Source organism: Dasypus novemcinctus, chromosome 25, assembly GCF_030445035.2.
Source record: "Dasypus novemcinctus isolate mDasNov1 chromosome 25, mDasNov1.1.hap2, whole genome shotgun sequence".
Taxonomy (NCBI): domain Eukaryota; kingdom Metazoa; phylum Chordata; class Mammalia; order Cingulata; family Dasypodidae; genus Dasypus; species Dasypus novemcinctus.
Window position 1 is genome coordinate 21333464 of NC_080697.1, and position 22424 is coordinate 21355887.

General features: G+C 54.6%; 1 protein-coding gene and 1 pseudogene across 2 annotated transcripts in view; one reads left to right on the plus strand and one right to left on the minus strand.

Moving 5' to 3' along the window:
• The window catches only part of TOGARAM2 (TOG array regulator of axonemal microtubules 2), a 77909-nt gene that overhangs the window by 46927 nt on the left and 8558 nt on the right, over window positions 1-22424 (minus strand). Inside the window, exons 1-5 of one of the 2 annotated variants that reach the window (XM_004452339.5) lie at window positions 17106-17342; window positions 6828-6966; window positions 4951-5064; window positions 3163-3444; window positions 85-296 (exon numbers count right to left, since the gene is read on the minus strand). In XM_004452339.5, coding sequence (XP_004452396.3) covers window positions 85-296; window positions 3163-3444; window positions 4951-5064; window positions 6828-6855 — 636 coding nt within the window. In that variant the 5' untranslated portion in view covers window positions 6856-6966; window positions 17106-17342. Of the gene's footprint in view, window positions 1-84; window positions 297-3162; window positions 3445-4950; window positions 5065-6827; window positions 6967-17105; window positions 17343-22424 lie in introns of those variants that run through there. The other variant, XM_058287799.1, reaches the window with a different exon arrangement.
• Window positions 16579-21120, plus strand: LOC101410968 (protein Mdm4-like; annotated as a pseudogene).

Genomic DNA, 22424 nt, shown 5'->3' on the forward strand with positions numbered 1-22424 from the left:
TGGTGAGGGACAGAAGGAAAGACAGAAGGACAGGGAGGCATAAGGCGCCGCGGGCAAAACCCAGAGCCGGTGGGCCCGCCTTACCTCCTGGGCCCCGGGTCTCAGCTCCAGGGGTCCCCGGCTGCTCCCTGGTGGGTCCAGGCCCTTCTCCTTGGCTCCGCCGGCCTCGGGGGTGGCGGGCATGCTCTCGATGGGCGGCATCGGCCGGGACACCCGCAGCAGCCTCTGCGCGGTGGCACGGGGGATGGCGCTCCTCAGGGGCACTCCCGGGGGGCCTCCCCCAGGACCCAGAGAGGCTGTGGGGGGCGAGGGAATAGGTCAGTCCCTGGAGGAGAGGGGGCAGCCGTGGGGGGCTGGGGTGGCAGCGGGGAGGGGGCAAGCAGAGCAAGCAGACAAAGCCGAGGGGCTCCTCTGTTCCTGCAAAATTTGGTAGAAAGTGCCCATCAAAATCACTGTCTGAAATGCAGAGGCAGCGTGGATAGGAGGGAGGGACAGCGAGCAACGAGGCGTGGACATCGAGTGACCTCTCGACTCCCATTTGTGCCTCTGAAAACCGGAAGTGCTCGCGCCGCGGGGCCAGCCCAGATTCAAGGCCATGCCGGTACCAGCGGCCGGCACGTGGCGGGTGTCCGTCAGTGGCCTCCATCCCCCTTCCTTTCGTGCTGACGAGGTGGGGACTCAGCTTTCAGGCTCAGAGGACACTGTGGCACTGCCCGAACCACCAACCGCTGCGCTTTCAGCTCTTTGATGAATGAGTAAATGCTCAACCCACATCCTCACTCCACACCTGCCCTGTCCCGTCTGGCACAGAGGTGTCCCCCAGCCCATCCGTGGGGTAAAGGCACAGGACAAGAGGAACAAGTGTGGGCTAGAGCTTATCTTTGCAAACACTGCTGATGGTGGGGGAAAAAATACCCTCATGTTTCAAGTTTCAAAGGGCATTTTTTTCTAGCTACCTCCAAATGGCTACATCAGAACAGCCAACATACCATCTGGGCTCGCTGCCCACACGCCCCTGGGCACTCTCGTGGCAGAGTCAGCATGGCTGGCATGCAGAGGGGATGGGGGTGGCTGTCCAGTGGAGGCTGTGCAGCCCGTGTGGCCACCTTGCCAGGAAGCCGCACAGCGGGGCCAACGTCACCTCAACACAAGGGTGCAGGGGCCGCCCAGCCCTGCTCGGGGGCCCACAAATAAGCTGGAGACCACTTTCCATCCGTACACCGGGTGGAACAGGCTCTGTTCTATTTTCCCCCCACCTGAACTTTGTAAAAGGATAGGAAATATCTAGGAAAAGACTTCACACCTCCAAAGCAGAGGGTCACTAGCTCAGTGATGGCAGAAGGTGGGAATTCTACAAAGCTTCCCCAGTTCTCCCATCCTATTTGCTGCCCCCTCATATCAGCCAGCCACAGACACCCCTGCATCCTCATGAGCTCCCAGGGAGCGCCAGGAGACCCCTCAGGAAGTCTCAGTGGGGAGAGCCAGCTGCTCCAGGGATGGGGACAGCCAGAGCCATGAGAGGCTGGACAGGGCCGCCATCTGCCCTTTCTTCCTAAGACTTAAAAGTTTCCTATTCCTTGAATCCTGCAAGTAGTCACAGAGCTAAGAAGGACCCAGTGAGATGATTTGCTCCAGGAAAGAAGAGGAGAGAGAAGGAAATTAACTTTTTGAGCACGTCATGTGCCAGACACCGTGTTAAGGATTCTGCATGCGTTTCTAAGTAAACCAGGTAATGATCAGTCTCCTCGTTACACAGAGGACAAAATTAAGGCTCCAGGGGATTGTGGACTTGCCTGAAGCCACAAAACTAGTAAGTGTCGGGCTGAGATCTGAATTTGGCCGGCCTACCTGGTGAGTCCACCACCCAGGTGAAAGAGAAGCACGATGTAGATTTTAAACACAGGGTTTCACAAGCGAGTAAACAAAAGCAAACCGTCAAGAGAACCAAGAGGCAAGGCGACGAGGCATTATTCGAGAACTTCACATGAGACAGATTCCGACTGGGGAGTCAAGGCCTTGGTGAGGAGCAGAGTGCTCTACAGCCTGAGGGAGGAGAGCGCCCATGTGCTCAGGGACCCAGAAGTCCCGTGGGTTGACACGGAAGCTGGACGGGAGAGTGACCCAGAGACCTGGAGGGCAGAGGGACGTGTGCATATGCGAGGATGTGGGATTTTGTTCTAAGCGCGTGGAAAAAGTATTGGGTGGTTTTAAGCACAGTTGGTGGGGGAAGAGGGGGAGATATGATCAGATTCGTATTTAGAAAAGATGCTTCTGAAGTGTTAAGAATATGGTGATACACGGGAAAATTCACAACTAATGTAGCTTATGGACCAGAGTTAAGACTAATATTTAATATTTTTACAGCAATGGCAAAGAAGATATTATATCAATTCAAAGGGCAACAATAGGGGGTGTAAGAAGGTATGGGATATTTTCCTTTTGGAGTAATGAAAACGTCTAAAATTGACTGAGGTGATGACAGCACTGAGGTGATGAGAACGAGAGCCACTGAGTGTACACTTTGAATTGATTGTACAAAGTGTGGGGCTGTACAGTACAAGGGCTCCAGTGGTGGATGATGGACCGTGGTTAACAGGAAAAATATGAGAACATTCTCTCATGAACTATAACAAATAAATAATACTAATGCAGGGTGTTAACAATCGGGTGAGTTGGGGGAAAAATGCACCAAATATAAGATATGGGCTATAGTTAGTAGTAATATTTTGACAATGCTCTTTCATAGCTTGTAACAAATGTTTCACAACAATGCAAGGTGCTGGTGGGGTGATGTGTGGGAGCCTTGTATGATGATATGCATGTTTGTTTTGTACGTTCATAACTTTTACAAAACATTTATTGTTTATGTTCATGCATGAACGATAGACTTCAATAAAATTTTATTAAAAAAGAAGAAAGAAAGAACCTTCTGGAGGAAAGACTGGAAGGAAGACAGGCTGGCAATGGAGAGGCCAGCTGGGAGATGGGAGATGGTGCGTCAGGGAGGTAGACACAGAGAGAGGCTGCCGGACGGGTGCTCCTGGCCGAGCCATGAATGGACCCCAGCATGCCTCTGGCCACCTGCGGACCTGCACGGCCTGGGGTGCTGTGTCCCTGGCCTGGGAGCAGGTGGGCAGCAGATGGGCAGGGCCCAGGGCTCACCTCGGGAAGACGCCACCAAGCCCTCCGAGAGCCTCCTTTTCTTAAGCTTGTCCTTGATCTGCGTGGTGTCCCGGGCCACACTGTGTGCCTCCGGCTCCAGCGAGGGGAGGGCCACAAGGCGGCGGGGCCCCAGAGACAGCGCCCCGAGGCCCCCGGGGTGGCCGTTCCTGACCTGCCAGCCCGTCAAAGGGGAGTCCAGCTTGAGGCTGCCAGGGTGCCCACGTCCACTCAAGAGCTGCGCCGGCTTCTCCTGCAGGACGCTCGGCATTGGCTGGAGGGAGGCTGAGGGGGAGAGGGGCACGAGCAGCTTGACACAGGGCAGCCAGGATGGCACCAGGCACCAGCAAATGCTCTGGCGCTGCTTCCTTGGAACAGGCAGCCACAGCCCGGCGAACCCAATCATCCAATGTTTCGGTCGCTCCCCCAACCAGTTTGTTCATTCGACGGTGTTTACGAGGCCCCTAACCTGAGCAAGACCTGTGCCACCAGCTGCCTTAGGCATAGGGGGACCCCTTCACCCATCTCTGTGATCCACCAAATTCATTCATTATTCCCAAGCTCCCATACACACCAACCACAGATTAACAGGGAGGCTCCGGTGGCTTGGAACAAGTCACACTCAGGTGCAGCTGCAAATGTATCCAGTTACTCATTCAGCAAACATTGAATAAGCAGCTGCCATGGGCCAGGCTCTCTCCAGGCGGTGGACACCCGGAAAGGAATGGGCCCCCAAAGACAGGGGAACAAAATGCTTTGCGCACTTCGAGGAGGGGAAGGATGGTCTGAAAGCCCGTCCTGAAGTGGTGACTTTGAACCAGGCCTTGAAGGAGCCGTGGGATGTGGGGGAGCAGGGGAGAGGGTACGGACAGGCTCCCTAGAATGCCCACCACCCGATAGTCCCTTCTCAGGGGCCCCTTGCCTGAGCCATGAGACTCAGGCCACCCACACGGGACACCAGAGTCAAGGAAAAGCGAGTGAAGGCCTGGCCTGGCCTGGAAGGAGCTGGACCAACAGTTTTGTCCCATCACTGTCACCAAGCGGGAAGATGAAGCAGAACAATCAGAGTCTCCACTCAAACACTGCAACTGGAGCTCTGCCAAGAAGACACTCAGCAGCTGGAAGCTAGAGCAGAAGGTCTCCGAGCAGAGGGCAGCAGAGAAGCCAAGTTGTTGTGATCCACCTCTACAGGTGTCACAGCTGGCAGTGCCCACTGCTGACCTTTAATAGGGTCACAGCTGGTAGTGCCCACTGTTAACCTTTAACACGTGTCACAGCTGGTGGTGCCCACTGCCAACCTTTAATAGGTGTCACAGTTGGCGGTGCCCACTGCCAAACTTTACACATGTCACAGCTGGCGGTGCCCACTGCCAAACTTTACACATGTCACAGCTGGCAGTGCCCACTGCCAACTGCTGCCCTGGATGCTGAAAGGCCTCCCAGCCTCAAAGTGAGGGGCCTCCTAGGATGGCAGACCCTAATTCCGGGGGCTACCCCAGGCTCCTAGGAGAGCCGGGCACGCTGACATCCCCACCTTCCGGTTCCTCAAAACACCTCCATCCCCTGAGCACAGTCTTGGAAGAACCTACCTAGAACCAAGGGGCATTTTCAGCAGGGACCACAGTAAAAATGACATCTGCTGGGTGCTCTGGAACATAGCCAGGCATCTCCTTCCCCCAGGACCAGGCCCGAGCTCTACCCACCCCACCCCCCCTTCTCCACCTGGAGTCCCCAGTGAGGCCAGCAGGGCCCTTGAGGGCCGCTGGGCATGGCCGGGTCAGCCGAGCTCACCTTCTGCGTTGGCCTGCAGGCTGCAGTCGACGCTTCCACCCGGGAGCACGCGGAGCCCAGCGCTGGTCCGAGGGACGCTCCCGCAGTACACGGCCACTGGGGCCAGAGCCTTGGCTGGGGACAGAACCCAGGACGGCAGCTCTTAGAGTCCCCTGGGGCCAGGATACGGGTGCCGAGCCCCTGAGCCCCTCGCAGCCCCTGCCCAGAGAACCACCCTCCTAAACCAGAGACCACCGCAGAGGGGGCCGCCACCGGACCCCGGCCCTCCAGGTGCCACGCCAACGCCAGAGCCCACGCTCTTCTCTCCCCACCTCAGCTGCTCCCTCTTGTCTCACACTCTCCTTTCTGGCTTTGCTCCAAACCCCCGCTTTCACCTCCTGAGTCACCTTTCTAGGCTCCCCTCCACCACGCAAGGGCGCTGGTGCCTGCAGCCAGCCTCGGGACCTTCCCGCACTGGCTGCCCTAGCTGGACCCCTCCTCCCTCCCATGTGGCACAGCCCCCTCACCTGTGGCTCCCACGGCCCAGAGCATCTGGTTACCTGCTCAGCCCCCAACACCGAGGCGCCCCTAGCCTTCATCTCCTCTGCCCCACCTCCCCCATCTCAGCAAGCTGCATCACCATCCCTGCTACAGGGGCATAGGAAACGCTTGCCCTGTATCACAGAGGCCCCGTGGATGCAAATAGGGAGGCGGACAGCCCTGCCCCCAGAGGGGTGACCTAGTGGGGAAGACCATGATTGACAACCTGGGTGGGGTGGGGGTGAGCCTGCACAGCAGGAGGCCTTCCCAGCAGGGGTGGGGCTGGGGAGGCTTACAGAGGGGACCGCTGAGCTGAGCCCTCACGGAGGGGCGGAGGGGCGGGATGGGCCGGGAGGAGAGGAGAGGGCCACCCGGCTGAGCTCCCAGCACGCAGCCTCCTCATGCTGGCCTCTCGATCCAGCCCCCTCCACGAGCCCCGCATGGTCCCTGGCAGGGGCCTGGCCCTGCCCAGCTTTGTGCAGCAGCACCTGAAGCCCGGGAGGGCTCAGCGGGTGCTGGCGAGCGGCATCCTCCAACACCCTCACAGCCCTCACCCTCCGCAGCTCACCTTGGACCACCCCTGGGGACACCCATCCCCAACGGCCACTAGACTGAGAGTCAGGAGTCTGGCTTCCTGTCCTACTTCTGCCACCTGAGTGGCCTCGAGGAAGAAACTTACCCTGTCTGCGTCTCACCTCCTTTCTCTGATAAACGAAGGAGTTGGACAAAGTCAGGGGTTCACACAGTGAATGAGTGACTGAAGCCCTCGGTTAAGTTCTAGATCTGTGGATTTCTCGCCAGCATTCAGCACCTCCCCTTCCCTGCTGGAATCCAGTGGTGGCAGTCATGTCTGACTGAGCACTGAATCAGGCAGCTGTCTTCCCATTAACGTGGCAGAGCCCGGATGCTGCCTCCTGAACTGCTGCTCTGGCTCTCGGGCTTCCCCACGCCCTTCAGAGGCTCCTCTGGCCTGGCTTCACCCCTCCTGGTTAAGCCACTCTCAACCTTCCCAGCAGCCCCTCTCATTTGTGCAGGAAACGGAGGCTGCTGGCACCGTCTGCTGCACACTCGGTGGTTGAGGACAGGGGACTGCGGGCCTCCCCCAGCCCCACCCCATATCCTCTGCCCACCCCCAGAAAGGCGTCAGCCAGTCCACCCTGCCCTGAGAGGGGAGGCAAAGCCCAGCCCAAGCGTCTGACCCGGGCCAGGGGTCCACCCCCACAGGCAGCTTTTGGGGAGGGCCAGCGGCGGCAGGTGGGAGAGCGCAGGCCGTGGGAGCCCCGGGGAGGGCCCTGGTCCGGGCCCACCCCACTCCCACCCCGGGAAACATCAGCACAAGCCAGCGAGGTACCGCTTACCTGGGGGGGCGTCATCACGCGTGCCCATGCTCTGGGCGGGGAGGCCCCGGGGAAGTCGTCCCGAGGCAGCCGCCGCTCACTGGGCCATCAGCACAGTCCTCGGGCGGCCAAAGGGTCCCACCCTGCACCATCCAGGGACCTGGGTGGAGAGGGGCAGAGAGAAGTCAGCAAACCAGAGGAAAGCTTCTCCAGGCTGCTGTGCTTCTAGAAAGGCGGGCAGGGACAAGAGCACTGGGGCCGTGAAGCATTCCGCCAGCGGACCCGATGACACTTCTTTGTCCCTCACTTTGACTCCCTCGAAGGCTTCAGTTTCGAAAGACTGAGCCTGCCTGACTCTTCCTTATGAAGAGGGTCCAAGACACGAGTCAACCTGACTCCACTTGTCACTTCAACGTGGACACTGTGGGGGTCCCGGGGGAAGGTGGGCTCTTTCGGTGCCGAGTGTGACACTCGGTTTCTCCATCAGCTTCTACTTTCTTCACAAACCCCTCACGTTGCTACCTGCCCTGAAAGGTCACGATGGATGTGGAACTTCTGGGCTCTACTTACCACCAGGTATTTGGCTCATCAGTCTAGCCTTGCTGAACGAGCCAAACCTCTGACCCTCTGGGCCACGTTGCATGCTGGGGTTGACCACTCGCCCAGCCTCCCTTAAGCCTTAAGGGTCAGTCATCAGCCCTTTTCCTTGACCCAAATTTCCGTGGGAATTGCAGACTTGGCAGCTTCTCTCAACGTGATTAATTCTTTGCTGAAATAACGGTGGCCCATTTTCACCCTGGCAGGTTAGGGAGGTCATACTGGGTTGAACAGTGTTCCTCCAAAATTCACACCTACCTGGTACCTCCGAATGTGGCCTCATTTGGAATTTGGGTTTTTCCAGGTCTAAAGAGTTACCTTGGTCAGCCTGGATTAGGCTGGGCCTGCCTTCATAAGAGAAAGGAGAAAGAGACTTGGGGACAGAGACACAGAGGATCCATGGGGAGAAGACAAGCCAAGGAATGCCAGAAGCCACCAGAAGCTGGCAGGCAAGGAAGGACCTCCTCGAGCCTCCGGCGGGAGGGTGGTGCCGACCCCCTAATTTGGTGCTCCTGGCCTCCACAACCATGAGAGAATGAGCTGCCCAGTTTCAGGGCGGTGCTTGGCTGCAGGAACCCCAGGAAACTAGGACAGAGGTGGACAACCAGGGCGATGAGTGATGAAAACAGGGTTAAAGCCACATCTCCCAGGTCCTACTCCAGAGAGCAGCTCCCTCAAGACAGCGCCTAGGGACGAGCCAGGGTGCCTTGCCAGCTCCCTTCTGCTGAGCAACAAATCCTAGCTCAGGAACTGAGAAAATCTGCCTTCCGTCTGGAGCTGCCGCAGTCCCCACTTGGGGCCCAGGAGGCACAGCAGCTCCTAGCAACCCCTCTGGCCAAAAAGAGGTGTCAGCCCAGCCCTGCCACCGCAGCCCCAGCTCAGCCCCTGCCTGTCCCACTGCTCAGGCCTGGGCCACTCAGGTTCTCTGTGTGAGAATGTTCCCCACAGCCAGGGGAAAAGGCATCTCCTGACTGAAGGCTCCTGGGGCAGGCAGGATTTGGCCCCGGGGCTGGGAAAACCAGCCCGCCTGGGAGACACGGCCCTTCTCCAAGCAAAGGGAGGAGATTGCATTCCACAGATGCCCAGGGCACCGGGGAGGAGCCTCAGGAGATTGGCAAGGCCACTGCTTCCCAGCAGAGCCCAGCAGAAATGTTCTGGACTGGGATAGGCCTTCCATAGCTGAATTACAGTCAACAAGCTGGGTCCAGGTGTTTGGGGGCAATGAGAGCTACAGGTCCCCCTGACTCCTGCTAACCCTGATTCTAACCAGGACGGACTTTCTCTGCAGGATGTCTGTAGAAACGTGACAATTAGCTACGGTCCTTGTTCTCAATCTTATTGCAGATTCCCAGGCCCCATTCCAGACCTACTGTATGAGAGTCTTCTAGGGAGCTGACCACAGGAATCTGTATTAAAAAAAAAATTTAAGGGTCACACAGGACCACAAGTTGTGTTGATTCACTTTATGATAAGAGCTCAGCTCCTATGCCATCCTTTCTCACTTTATGCTGCCAAAGGGTTACTGCTGCCTCAAGAGCTGAGCAGAAGACTTGACACTTCCTGGAAGTGCAGGTAGCAGCAGGGTCAGTAGCCACCTCTACTGCGAAGTGCCCCACCCCCTCTGCTGGGGGAACGGCAACGGGCCAAGACAACCCACGTTCCTTCACCCTCCAAGATCACCAGCAGCAGAGAAAGGAAACCTGGTGCCACTTGACTGCCTGCCCAGGCGCCCCCTAGGTGAATCCCATTTAGCCACCCCACCCCCGGTCTACACCTCTGGTCTCCTAGGAGCCTGCCCAAGCAGAGGTGGCCCAATCTGCTAATGAACAGACAACCACATCTTATGTGAGAGCAATAGATGGCACTGCCCTGGAAAAATCACCTATGCCCAGGGTGATCGAAGAAACTGAGAGACCCACGTCCAAATGATAAAACCCAGAATCAGAAACCCCAGCAAAATTGTGCTCAAAGCATTGGGGTTTTTCATGGACACCACTTAGTGCCTGCCCCCTGGGATTCAATTCACTACACCCCGTTTGCAGCCAGCACCGTTCTGGGCCCTGAGGAGTTGGTCTCCCCCATTAGAAACCCCAGGCCTGACCTACGACCATGGGTTCTGGGGTCCTCATTCCCTGGTGCTCTGGATTGCCCAGAATGGGCAGCCCCTCTACACTCGACCTGGTTTCGTGACCATTGTCCACTCCTTCCGCCAAGGGCTATTGAGACAGATGTTCCATGGTGACCGGCACCCTGGGAATGAAGAAAGGTGGACAGAGGGGCTCAGGTTTCATGTGGGAAGGAAACAAAAGCTAGAAGTGGCCCAGTAAAGAATGTCAGCCTCAACGACAAAATCTCAAGTGCCCCTGTGGCCTCGCCCAGCCCGCAGGATGCCAGCGCCCTGCTCCGTGTCTACTTCGCTGGCGAGGGAGCCTGGCAGAGACTCGTTCCCAAGAGAACAGCCCCTGGACAGGCGGGCAAGGGGTGGGCTCTGAGAAGGAGGGCAGGGAGAGGCCCATGGCCCTGAGACCCAGCCCCATCCAGCCCGGGTCTCCACACGACCCACTCCTGAGACACTCGGCCCAGGAAGTCAGAGTTTCTGTCCCCTCAGGCCTTTTTGAGGGGAACCACAGTGCTCACACCAAGGTGAGTAGAGAAAGGGTGGGGGCAACCCACGATGAGGGGAAAGATGGGAGTTTACAAGTTTAATATTTAAGCCCCCACCTCTGATCTAGGCACTCCTTCCCTGCCACACTGCAGAATGCTCCCGAACGCCTGCTTAGAATGCCTGGAACTTTGGCTTTGGAACCAGACACCGCTGGGTTGTATTAATTTGGGAAGGTTATTTAACTCTTCCAAGCCTTGCTTTCTTCATCTGAAACATGCTAACAAAGGGCTTTGTTAGGATTAAAGGAAGTCAAGTATAGAAACAATATAGCACCGTTGCTGGTATATTGTAGCCGTGCCATAATGTCAGGTCTAAACACTTCCTTCTCCTCCCCTGGGAAGAAGCAAATTTGCCTTCCCCCAACACACACTCATGCACACACAGCATACATGTACACACACACATGCACACGTGTGCATGGAAGAACGTGCACATTTGTACGCACACGCACGTGCACCCACACGTATGCACATGCACACATGCACACAGCACTCACACACATAGGCGTGTATACCTACCATCTCCAAAGTTCCGACAGGCCAGCCCTCCACTCCTGCAAGACAGACCCACGCAACACTGTCACTCCACAAATGTGTCTATAGGGTGAGAGGGTTGATCCAGACCATTCCTTGAACCCCCTCCAGGTCTCCCTCCCCAGTTCTCAGCATGGACTCAGGTACCCCAAGTGAACTCTCACTGGCCTGCCAGGCAGAATGAAGCAGCTCCTGGCAAAGAGGTACCAACCCCAGATGTGGGCACACAGGCTGACCATCAGCACTGTCCAGCCAGGGTACCTGAAGATGCTCCATGGAAAAGGTAGCACCCTAGGTGGGCCTGGAGGGATGTAGGTGCTAGAGGACTTCCTAGTGAAGAAACAGTCTAAGCAAAGGCAGGGAGAAAGGGACATGCCTGCGAGTTTGGGACCTGCAAGTGGTCCTAAGCCAGGGAAAGTGGATGAGGGCCACGTGGGGAGACCTGGCATGCTCAGCCAAAGGGTTGGGGCATGTTCTGCAGGTGAAAGGAAACCTGAAGACCCTTGGAAGACAGGATTGTGATGGTTTGCAGCTGTATGGACCCCAGAAAAAGTATGCTCTTGAAGCTAATCTATTTCTGTAGGTATAAACCTGTTGTAAGTGGGGCCTTTTGATTAGGTTACTTCAGTTAAGGTATGGCCCAGGGTGGATCCTAATCATCTTACAGAGTCCTTTATAAACAGATGAATACAGAGAAAGAGAGAGAAAGCCACAGAAGCAAGAAGCTGAAAGCAAGGAAATCCAGAACAGAAGGGAGAGACCAGCAGATGCTGCCATGTGCCTTGCCATGTGACAGAGGAATCCAGGATTTCCAGCAGTTAGTCTTTAGGGAGAAAGAATCACCTGGTGATGGCTTGATTTGGACACTTTACTCAGCCTTGAAACTGTAAGCTTGTAAAGAAATAAACCCCCATTGTTAAAGGCAACCCATTTCTGGTATATTGCTTTTGGCAGCGCAGCAGCCTAGAAAGGGGAATGACTTTATTTGAGCTGTGTTTTCATGTAGAACCCTCAAGTGGGACCTGGGAGGGACTTCCTAGGAAAGACGGACCCTTGACAGAATTTTAGAGCTGAGAGAGGCCACTAGCCCTGCTTCTGGACCAGCAGAGAGAAAATAATTGACTTAACCAAGATTTGACATTGGTTATAAGCAGAGTTTAGACTGGAACACTCCCTCCTGTACCCCCAAACTGTCTCCCTGAGCATAAAGGGTCAACCACAGGCCCCTCTGCTTATTGTGCCCACATATCTCACCCCTCCACTTGCCTCCACTCCCCCCAAAAAAGATACCTAATCCTGTAGACCCCCAGGACAAATTCAAAATGTTCTAAGCTACCTACTGGGCTCTGACCCCCAGTGTTCTGTCTATCACTGAAAAACTGAGATTCACTCCTTCATTCAACCAGTTTATATTAGCACCTACTACGTGCCTGGCCACGTACTAGGTACTCAGCTACAGAGGTGAATAAGACTAAATTCCAGCATCCACTTGCTTGTGACTGCAGGCATGTTTCTAAACTTCTCTAAGCCCATTTCCTTAACTGCAAAAATGCAAGTAGTAATCACAAGCATTCCATAAAATCTGAGACACATGAGGACTGTTTGGCCACAGGAGGCAGAGGAGAGAGTTGGGTGGGCAGGGCAGGAGGCTGTGGAAATAGTCCTAGCAAGAGATGCTAAGGGTGGGATTTAGGGCAGCAGTGTTTCAAACACAGGGGAAGAGAACAGATCTTAGAAACATTTGGAGGACAATTCAGCAGGATTTGGAGTCTGAGTAGATAAGGGAGGCTAGGAGAAGCGGGTCTACACTGACTTCTAGGTTCTGGTGTGGGGGGCTAGAGGATGGGGTGCCAATGGCTGAGATGGCAAACACAAGAAGAGGAGTCAGTCTGGAGTGGAGACACCGTGCCCGGGTTTGGGCAGGTTGGTTTGTATCTACTCTGGGACCCCTCAGGTAGAGCCATCCAGAAGGCAGCTGGTCTGGGGCTCAAGGCAGGGAGGTCTGGGCTAGAGCTAGAGGCTTGGAAACCCTTGTCCTTGGATGGTACCTGGAACCAGAAGAGCAGATGTATCTGCTGAGCAGACCTGGCCAAGAGAGGGGGCCCAGAGCCCCGGAAGGCCCAGGGACCTTTAGCACTGGGCCGAGGTGGGCAGCAGAAGGGGAAGCAAAGAGGAAGCGAAGAGGGAGACTGAGTCAGGACCTTCATGGGGGCTGAGGAGACCAGGGCAGCTGGAGCCAGGGATGCCACATGAGAAGTGGGGACACAGGAGTGTCAGCTCAGGCAGGCAAGGGCCAGGAGAAGCCCATGACCATTTAGGGAATCATCCAGAAGGTCAGTGAGAGCAATTTGTGTGCATTGGGGAGAACAAAGAAGGAAGCTGCTGTGGCTGGGGTGGGGGGTGCATGGCAGGTGAAGAGGTGGAAACAGTGAGCCTGGACCATGCTTTAGACATTTTGAAAGAGAAAAGGAGGAGATCCTGGATGGTGGATGGAGAGGAGTGAGGGTGCGTGACATTGTTTGTTTGTTTGTTCTCTGTGATTTTTCTAGAGATAGGAAACACCAGCACATATTCATAGGAGGACAAAAAGCCAGCAGAAGAGAAAGAAGGGAGAAGGGACACCTGATGGGGCCAGAGTGAGCAGGCAGGGGAGCCCCCTGGGGCCGGAGGGGCCTTGGACACTGGGGACAGGTGAGGGCAGCACGGAGGATGGGAAGTGGGAGGCAAGCTGCAAGGGCTGGATATCTTTGGTGCAGTAGGAGGTAAGATAGATGAGCATGAGAGGCTCAACTCATGAAGTCCTGGAAGAGCCGCAGAGGTTGCATTTGACTCCAGAAAAACCAAATACTTCTCTCCCTTCCCCACCCCGGCCAGATGTCTTCATCTTCATTAGCCTGTGGCAAGGCTGGTTTTCATAGTGACCCTCGCCTCCCAGATAAAGACCTGGCCACTCCTGGGGTGATGGTCCCAAAAGCCACCTCCTCCTCCAACCAGAAAACTTCTGTCTAACCCCCTGCATGGGGCTTCCGCTGGGACCCTCCCCCAGGCTCCCAGCTCCTGCAGGAAAGCAGGGTGGGAACGGAGCCCACAGATCACAAGCCTCCCCCTCCACAGCTGTGCCTCTCTGGACCCCCTTACCAGCTCCAGAGCTACCCCCACTGGCTGCAGTTGCCGTCTTCACCAGCATCACGGGATCAGGCAGGCAAAACACTTCTGCAACCCCTCTGTCCTCCAGGCAATGAGAGGTATGGGGCAGCTACCAGCTCCGTGGGAATTTAACGAAATACAAAGTACTAAACAGTGCCTGGCACGTGGTGATGACTCAGAAAGTGTTTATGGAAGGAAGGGAGGGAGGGAGGGAATTCAAAATTGAACACCTCTTTACAGGTATCTTGTTGAGATGTCTTCATTGAGAACTAAGTGACAGAAACTAACATTTGTCAGTCCCATGCCACTTAAGTGCCAGGCACTTATTAGGTGCTTCCAAATACTGAGAAATCTGACTTTTGAAATAGGCCACAAGATAGAGTTACTTATTATGTTATAAATAAGAATGTTGAAGTCCAGAAAAGCTTAAGTGAATAGCTCAAGGCCAGAGAGCTACAAAGCGGAAGAGTGAGAATTCACACTTAGGGCTGGTGCCCTCTGTGGCTGGAGGTGGTAGAGTGAAATATTTTGGGGTGCATGCCAACTTGGATTGCATTCTGTCACCTGCCAGCTGTGCCATCTCGGGCACTTTATGCAGTTTCTCTGAGCCTCCATTTAACTGAAAAGTGGAGACCCTATCTCTCTCACAAGGCTTTTGCGAGTATTTGAAAAAATATGGCAAGCATTTAATACTTATCCTGGCCCCTAAGAAGTACTCAATAAACAGTGGCTATGAATAGTATTGATTGTTCAGTAACTGTTCCCCTGTGCTCAGATGATGTTCAGGGAAAGAAGACTAATGTCCTTTTTGAAAGTCTTTGGAGCAAGAAACTATGGAGGACTGGCTGAGAGTGGGTGGCAAAATGGTGAGGAACTTTGAGGAAGAGGATGTCCCTCCATTTCATAAATTTTCGGGGTAAGGAGGGGGAGGCGGGCAGGCTGGGCCAGGATGTTAGAATAGCAGGCCAAGTACACCTTGTTAGGAAATGCTCCCAGAGGCCCCTTCAACAGACCCAAGTCTGCTAAGGACGCAGTTAATAAATGAATTTTAAGGGCCGTCCAGGACAGGGTGGCACCCAAGGCAGTACTTCTCCACTGTGTTTACGCCCAGCACAGCTCAGTGATGTGGCCTTGCATCTGTAGCAGCTCAGTGTGTGTTGGGGAGGGCCGGGGACAGGATGGGCAGGATAGCGGAGGATGGATCGCTGCCAGGCCTGTGGGGTTTGAACGCACCTCCCCCACCCCCGGGGGATTCTGAAGCCCAGGAAGGAGGGATGCGAGTTGGACCAAGATTCAGAGGTTTGCAAGCAGAGCCAAGGTGGGAAATCTTGGGTCGCTAGACCACTGCTCCGGGGGCTGGGTCCACAGCTCAAAGATCAACAATGGAGAATAAAGTATATTGGCCACTGGTCCTCCAGGAAGGAGTGGGGACAGGGACAGAGGACGGGAAGGGCAGAGAGAAAAACGGAGGTCGGAGAAGTGAGCACAAGGAGGGACCGAGTGGATGGAGATGGAGGGCACGGCACACCTGAAAAGTAGGGAAAGAAGGAAAAGGCCTGCCTGTTGTCAGGGCCGTGCATGACAGAGCCACAGTGAGGGAGCACCACCACTGCTGAAGACCGGGGAGGGAAGGCCAGGGGCCACACCCAGTGTTGACTTCCTCGTGTGGAGCGATGGAGAGTCCCCACCCCGCGCCGGGGCCAGCAGAAGGCAGCCTAACCACGCTCAGCTTTAGTTAACAAAGACGCGCAAACCCCCACGCCGCAGCAGAACCGCTGCCAGGCGGGCACCCTTGAGACATCTTGCCCACGTGAGCGGGGAAAACACTGGAGGAATGTTCATGGCAGGTTTACTGACAAAAGCCAGCATCTGAAAACAATGCAACTGTCCAACAGGAAAGAGAAGGCACACGTCGTGGCGTATTGGCACAGGGGAATATTACGTGGCAAGGAAAACGAACCAACTTCTGCTCTAACCATCACCACGGGTGACTCCCCAGCATAGCGGTTAGCAAAAAAGCCAGCAGCAAAGGAAGACGAAGAGTGAGTCTCTCTGGAGAAGTTTCCAAAGTCAACCAAATTAAACTTAAATGTTTAGAAATGCATACCCAGATGGTAACGTTTACAGAGAGCCTAAGGGCGGGGAGGCAGCTGTGAGGAGGAAGGCACCCATGGCGGGGTGTCCTGGGGCTGCCAGAATTTGATTTCTTCACCTGGGCGGTGGCTACACAGATGCTCAGTTTGTAAATATTCTTTAAGCTGTTCCTGTGGTTTCTACACTCTGCTGCCTGTAAGAGGTTGACTGCAAATAATAATAATAAACTTCCAAGTGTCCATTCTGGTGAGCAGAGTCCGGGGTCTCCGAGGTGGCCCTGGGGACATGGGAGGACGCCGCTGCCTTCAGGGGCAGGTCTCTGCAGAGCTCAGCTTGACACCCGCCCCCTCCCTCCACTCCAGCCCCCTTCTTCAACCCTCCCAGGCCAGGCCTCCCTGGGCGCACCTAGGAGGGCAGCAGGGCCAGGGCCTGAGGGGCAGTGCTGGCATCGGTTCTGCCCCCGCACGCTCCCACCAGCAGGGCCGGCTCTGAGACGCCCCCTCACCCACCGCAGCGCAGCCCTGACAGCGCAGGGCTCGGTGCAGCCCCTCCAGGGCCCCCGGGGAGAAGCCAGCCCTTGAGAAGGCCCCGGCCAGCCTGAGCCCTGGCCCAGGAGAGAGGGTTTGCAAAACCCTACATTCAGGAGGCCAAAATCTGCTCCCAAACAGGACACAAACATCTCAACAATAACGAAAAAACCCCACAAAAGAAGCTTCTGTTGAGCACATGGGCTAACATGGCGGTCGCTCCAGCTTCACCCCTCCCGAGCAGCCCCATTTTACAGGTGAGGAAACTGAGGCTCAGAGAGGAGGTGGAGCCAGAACCCAGGCCCAGAGCAGAGCCCTCTCCATCACCTGCACCCCATCCCGAGGGGCCCTCCCCATGCTCCCCCAGCCCCTCCTGGCACCACCAGTCTCAGTACTCCCAGGTGGGCCCGTAGGACTCTGGGTTTACCCCAGGACCTCAAACAGAGAGGACCACCCTTGAGAGGCCACAGTGGGGGCCCGGGGACCGCCCAGGGCAGCCCCTCCTTCCGTGGCATGCAGCCTCTCAGATAGCAGCCAGTCCAGCCTCCTCCTGCAGCTGATTCAGTAAGGCCCAGAGAGGGCAGGGACCTCCCTGAAGCCACACAGTCTCCATTTCCTGGCTTGATGCCCTTACTGCTCGCAATATGATGGGTCCCCAGCCCTCCCCTCAAGGGCTCCTGACCCACCCAGTCCCCACCTCCCCCCACAAACAGCTTAATGAAACATTGCCCCTCACCTCTCTGTGCAGAGGCCAAACCCCTGTCACCGAAGGAATCCAGGTTCCCTGGTCTCTCCAGAGGCAATGCAGCCCATGGGTGCAGGGAGGCGAGGACCGGGGCAGCCCCACGCCCGGCCTGGCCCCGGCCCAGTCTTGTGGCTCTGGGCTGGGGGCGCCCCTGTCGGGGCAGGTGCTGGGAGCGGCCGCTGGCCCTGCCGCTGGCACTCCCTGCTCTCTGGGAGCCTCTCCTTGAATAAACAAGGCTGCGTAGCAACCGGCTCACTCGGAAGGAGACCGCGGGAGCCGGGCGCATTTTCCCCTTGGCCTCCTTTCCTCTGCCGCACCGGGCATTCCCCGGTGGCCGGCCTGTCCCGTGGGCCCGAGGGCATGGGAGAGAGAGCTGAGCCCCACGGGGCGGTCATGGCAGCAAGGCAGCACGTGGCCGGCCTGGGGCAGGTGTGGTGTGGCCAGGTGAACCCCTGGCATTGAGCCCTTGGGGAGAAATCCCAGGCTGCCTTCTTCCCCCTCCAACAACTGCTCCCTCTCGTCTCCCTGTCTGAGGGGGTAGTGGGAAGCCAGGGTCTCACTGATTCATGCAGCCTTGCAAAGGGTTGCTTTACCCTCCCCGTGTTCTCTAAAGGGGGGCCGGCAGGCTGATGAAACGCAGAGCAGGAAGAGCCGGCAAACAGGAGTGTAGACACAGCTGCCGAAGGGCAAACCCAGGAGGCCCGCCGAAGCCACTCCTGGTCCAGCACCTGCTGGGCGCTCTCCTCTTCCCTGAGAGGGTGCTGAGGGTGGGCCCCAGGGGACCCTGAGGCCCAGGGAGGAGCCGGCTTCCCGACCAAGCACAGGAGGAAGAGCTGGGAGAAGAAATGGCCTGACTCTCTAAGCCCCAGGAATCTGTGTTTCGATGGTTTTTATTGTTCTCAGTAAATACTCACTTTCACACCTACTTTTGCCTTCTTTTTTAAAGTCCCCCACATGGTTTAGGCTTCAAGCCACAAGAAGCCTGAATGGCCCTGACAGGAGAGAGCCGAGCCCCTGAAGAGTCAGCCAAGGGGAGCCTCTGGAGGAATTCCCAGCAGGGTGAACAGAGAGAGCAGGGGTGGGAGGAGGGCGACTGGAAAAGGGGTGGAGGGCGGGGGGGCACCAGCTCCAACCCTAAACATGCATCTCTTAGACACTGGGGTGCCCACTTGGCAGCTCCTCCTGGACAGACACATGGGCCCCTGGTGAGCCCCCACCCATCTTTCTAGACAGCGTTCAGGCATCATCTCCTGGGCAGAGCCCGGCACCGCTGCCTAGAACAGAGGGCAGCATTCGCCAGCCCCTCCGGGTCCTCTCTCCCTCTCCAGCCCCCTGGGGTGCCCCGAGGCCTCTGGGGCTACTTCAACAGCCCCTGCCCTCTGGTTTCCCTTGCCTTGGGCCAGTGGAGGGAGAGGAGAGTGAGCCCAGAGCCGGGTTTCCCAGGCTACCTCCGCTCAGGGGCTGGGGGCTGTACCCCTCCCCAAAGGTCACACCCCTCCCTGACGGTGAGGCCCCTCCTCTGAAGGTCACGCCCCTTCCCTGAAGGTCATGCCCCTCCTCTGAATGTCACACCTCTCCTTGAAGGTCACACCCCTCCCCTGAAGGTCATGCCCCTCCCCTAAATGTCACGCCCCTCCCTGAAGGCCCGCCCCTCCACTGAAGCTCACAGTCCCTGACTGGCAGCCCACTCCACACAGTTCTCTCTGGATCTGGGGTCTATGACCCTAGTAAAGTCCAAGGGGCTGCGCTAGCCCCAGGCCTTGTCATCCCGCTCACACCTGTTAATGCACCATCCACTCAACTTTCCTCCAGTCACCCACCTGGACTCCGGGCCTGTCTCCAGCTGCTCCCCACTGCCCCTGGCCCTCCCACCTGAGGCACTTTGGATGCCTGGTGGTTCCTCGACTGTGCTCAAGAAAATCTCAGAAACAGATATTCTCTAACTTCTGATGTTGTCCAATGTGGTCAGTGGAAGACAATTCAATTCTGATGCTATTCTCTCAGTAAAAATGTCCCCGAGGGCTTCTTCCTCCCCATTTCAAATACACTACTGCGGCCCTAGGATCTGTGACCAACACTCCCCTCCCCCAGGCTTGGCAGGGGGTGACTTTTGGGGTGGCTGAAAGTTTTGGCCACAGACTGCGATCCTCTGCCCGGGGGTCAACATCGGATAGTGGTTGCAGGATCTCTCCAGAGATTTGCCAGGTTCGGCCAAAACTGCCACTTTTAAAAATTTTGCAGGAAGCAGGTGCACAGGATGAAAAGTTCTCTGTTAAAGAAGTCATGTACCATCTGTACCAGTATACGGTGGTGATGCAGCTTCCCGACCGGCAGGAGCAGCACTGGTATATTGTGGGGGAGATCTTTTGGGAGAACTACTAGGACATCAGAGCTTCTCCATGAATGAGCCAAATCCACTCTATGATATTCTAGAAAAGAATCTTTTCACTTTAGTCACTGCTACTCCAGATGCTGCTCAGACTCTCGTTCTTGCACAGGATCATAGAATGGATATTCCCAGCCAAGACCATCAGAAGCATATAGAGAAAAGTTCCAACTCCCGGGAAAGAACTGGAGAAGGCAATGTTCCCCCACTGCCTGCCTCACAGCATACCCACAGAAACTCTGAAGATGGGAAGAGACATGGCTCAAGTGGTGGGCTCCCACCGACCATATGGGAGGCCCCGGGTTCAATTCCTGGGGTCTCCTGGTGAAGACAAGCTGGCCTGTGTCATGAAGAGCTGGCAGCCTGAGCTGCGGAGAGCTGATGCAGCAAGATGATGCAACAAAGGGAGACACAGAGGAGAGACAGTGAGAGACGCGGCAGACCAGGGAGCTGAGGTGGCTCAAGCAATTGAGTACCTCTCTCCCACTCCGGAAGATCCCAAGATCAGTTCCTGGTCCCTCCTAAAGAAAAGGATGAGAAGAAAAGACAAGCAGGCATGGAAAGAACATAGAGAATGGACACAGAGAGCAGACAGCAAGCGCAAACAACAACGGGGTGTGGAATAAATTTTTTTTTTACATTAAAAATGTAAATTTAAAAATTCTGAAGATGAAGACTTGATAGAAAATTTAACCCAAAATTACACATCAAGTCTGGACCTTGGGTTTGAGGAGTGGGATGCAGCTGACCTGCTTGGTGGTTTTTAGGAAACTTGAGAAATAACTATACACCTACAGGTAATGGCTCAACTGATTTGTGGACAAATCGGGGTGTAGGTACTGCAGTTGTTTCAGACACGACAGATGAAATGGTTTTTGAATCAGTTGGTATCAGAGAAGTTAGGTGTTAGAATAAAAGTTGAAGCTGCTAATACTGAGCAAACAAGTGAAGAGGTGGAGAAAATGAGTGACAAAATGATGGTTGAAGTGGGGAAAAATGATGAACTTGGATCCTTAGGTGATGATACTGACCTAGAAGTTACCTCTGAGGATGAGTGGCTGATATGGAATGCAAGAAATTTAACTCTCCAAGCAAGAAGTACTGTTTCTGTTGCTGGGACTTGAGGGAGGATTGGTGTTCAGTTTGTTCTAAGTTAACCCATTCTCTCTCCACACCTTATAATACTGTCATACCTGAAAAGAAGGAAATTGAAGGAATTGGTGTCCCTGATGGCCAAAGAATAATTTCAACTCCAGTTGTTAGACCTAAAGATCTATATAGAAAGGAAAAAAAAACTCCAAACTTCTTGATCCCTGAGGCTCGGTGGAATTCTTGGATTTAGCTCACAGTTCTGAAAGTCAAGAGATCATCATAAATGCGGAGGAGCAAGTAGATAACCTTTCTTAACAGAGAACAGACGCGGAAAACTTGTGGGATTGCCCAAGTCTCTTGAAGCCATGTGGCTTACAAGAAAAAAGATCCCGAGACAGAAACACTCTCCATGGGAGGCCAGGCCATCCTGTCACTGGTTTTCACTGCACCAGAGGCTGAAGAAGGCTGGGCCTCATGCTTATTTGCAAGGAAGAGATGTGGTAGGTTGTTAAGGCTTCCAAAGTGTAACTGAATTGATGAGTTGCAGAGAAACGATAATAACAGGGTCAGAATTAAAGTGCTCCACTCATTGGGACCTGCTGTGTGGTCTTATTTATTCATGCAAACATCCATGTTCCAGGGCAGTTTCCCTCTAAACTCATATATGGAATTTGAGAGTGGGTCCTTTAGAATTAAGTTATCAACTTGGTAACTCCATTAACAGGAAAGCATACATTAATCACATCACTCTCCTTTCAAAGATGAGGCCCTGGAAGGGAGCAATTTACCAGTACAAACCTTAAATACATTAATTCATTCATTTACCAAATTATCTGAAGATTAGTCAGTCCTTCCTTCAGTTAATTTTATTCCTTGCCCTTCAGTTTTGTTGGGGAATGTGTTCAGGCATAAAAATCCAAACTGGCAATTAGCAGTGTAATAACGTTAACAAAGAAAAAACGTAAATCGTTTGATAAGTCAAATTACCTTGCAGTCAGGATGCATGGTTCTAAATAACCAAAATGAAAAGCCTTGAAAAACAGATTTCTTCCATGTATGCCTAGAAAAGCGATTTTGCTGGCATGTCCCTAAAAGAATTTTGAAAAATTGTTTTCCCTTTTGCACCAATAAAGTGTTCATTTCAAAAAGGAAGCAAACAAACAACAACAACAAAAAATGTCACCAAGGGTACTCTTGGCCCTTATTGATTTACAAAATAACTAAACTGTTTCTTTGTCTAGCAACAAGAAGGATTAGATATCCCGAAAACATCTCCCATTGTGAAATACCTGGAAACCCTGGTTAAAATATACAAATAGCCTTCTAAATGCATAGCTGAGCTCAAAGAGAGTAAGGTCTACCAAAGGCCATGAAAAGGAAGACAGAGCTGAGAAAAGGAGGCTTGCTGGAGCTGACACCACGGTGTCCGAGGTGGGGGGATTGCCCATCCCATACACTATCCTCAGTTAAAAGGAAGGGGGCTCAGACAGGGCAGGTAAAAGATGAAGCTGGAGAATCCTGTAGTGTCAGGAAGTAAGGAAGTGCTCAAAAAGCAGAAAGAAAAAAACTGCATTGATGGGGACACATCAGCAAGACCCAGGAGCCAGCTCAAAGTGGCCCAATGCATGTGGGGACCTGTCCAGCGAGGTCACCTACAACCAGCCCAGGCCAAGGACACCCTGTCCCAGGAACAATTTGAGCAACTAAATAAATAAAGTTGTATTAGATTATAATCCAAAGTCTAAAATAAATATCCATGAGCCCCTGCTAATAGAAACAAAGGATTGAGTAAATTAACAAATGAGGAGAAGAGACAAATTCCACTCTGCCCC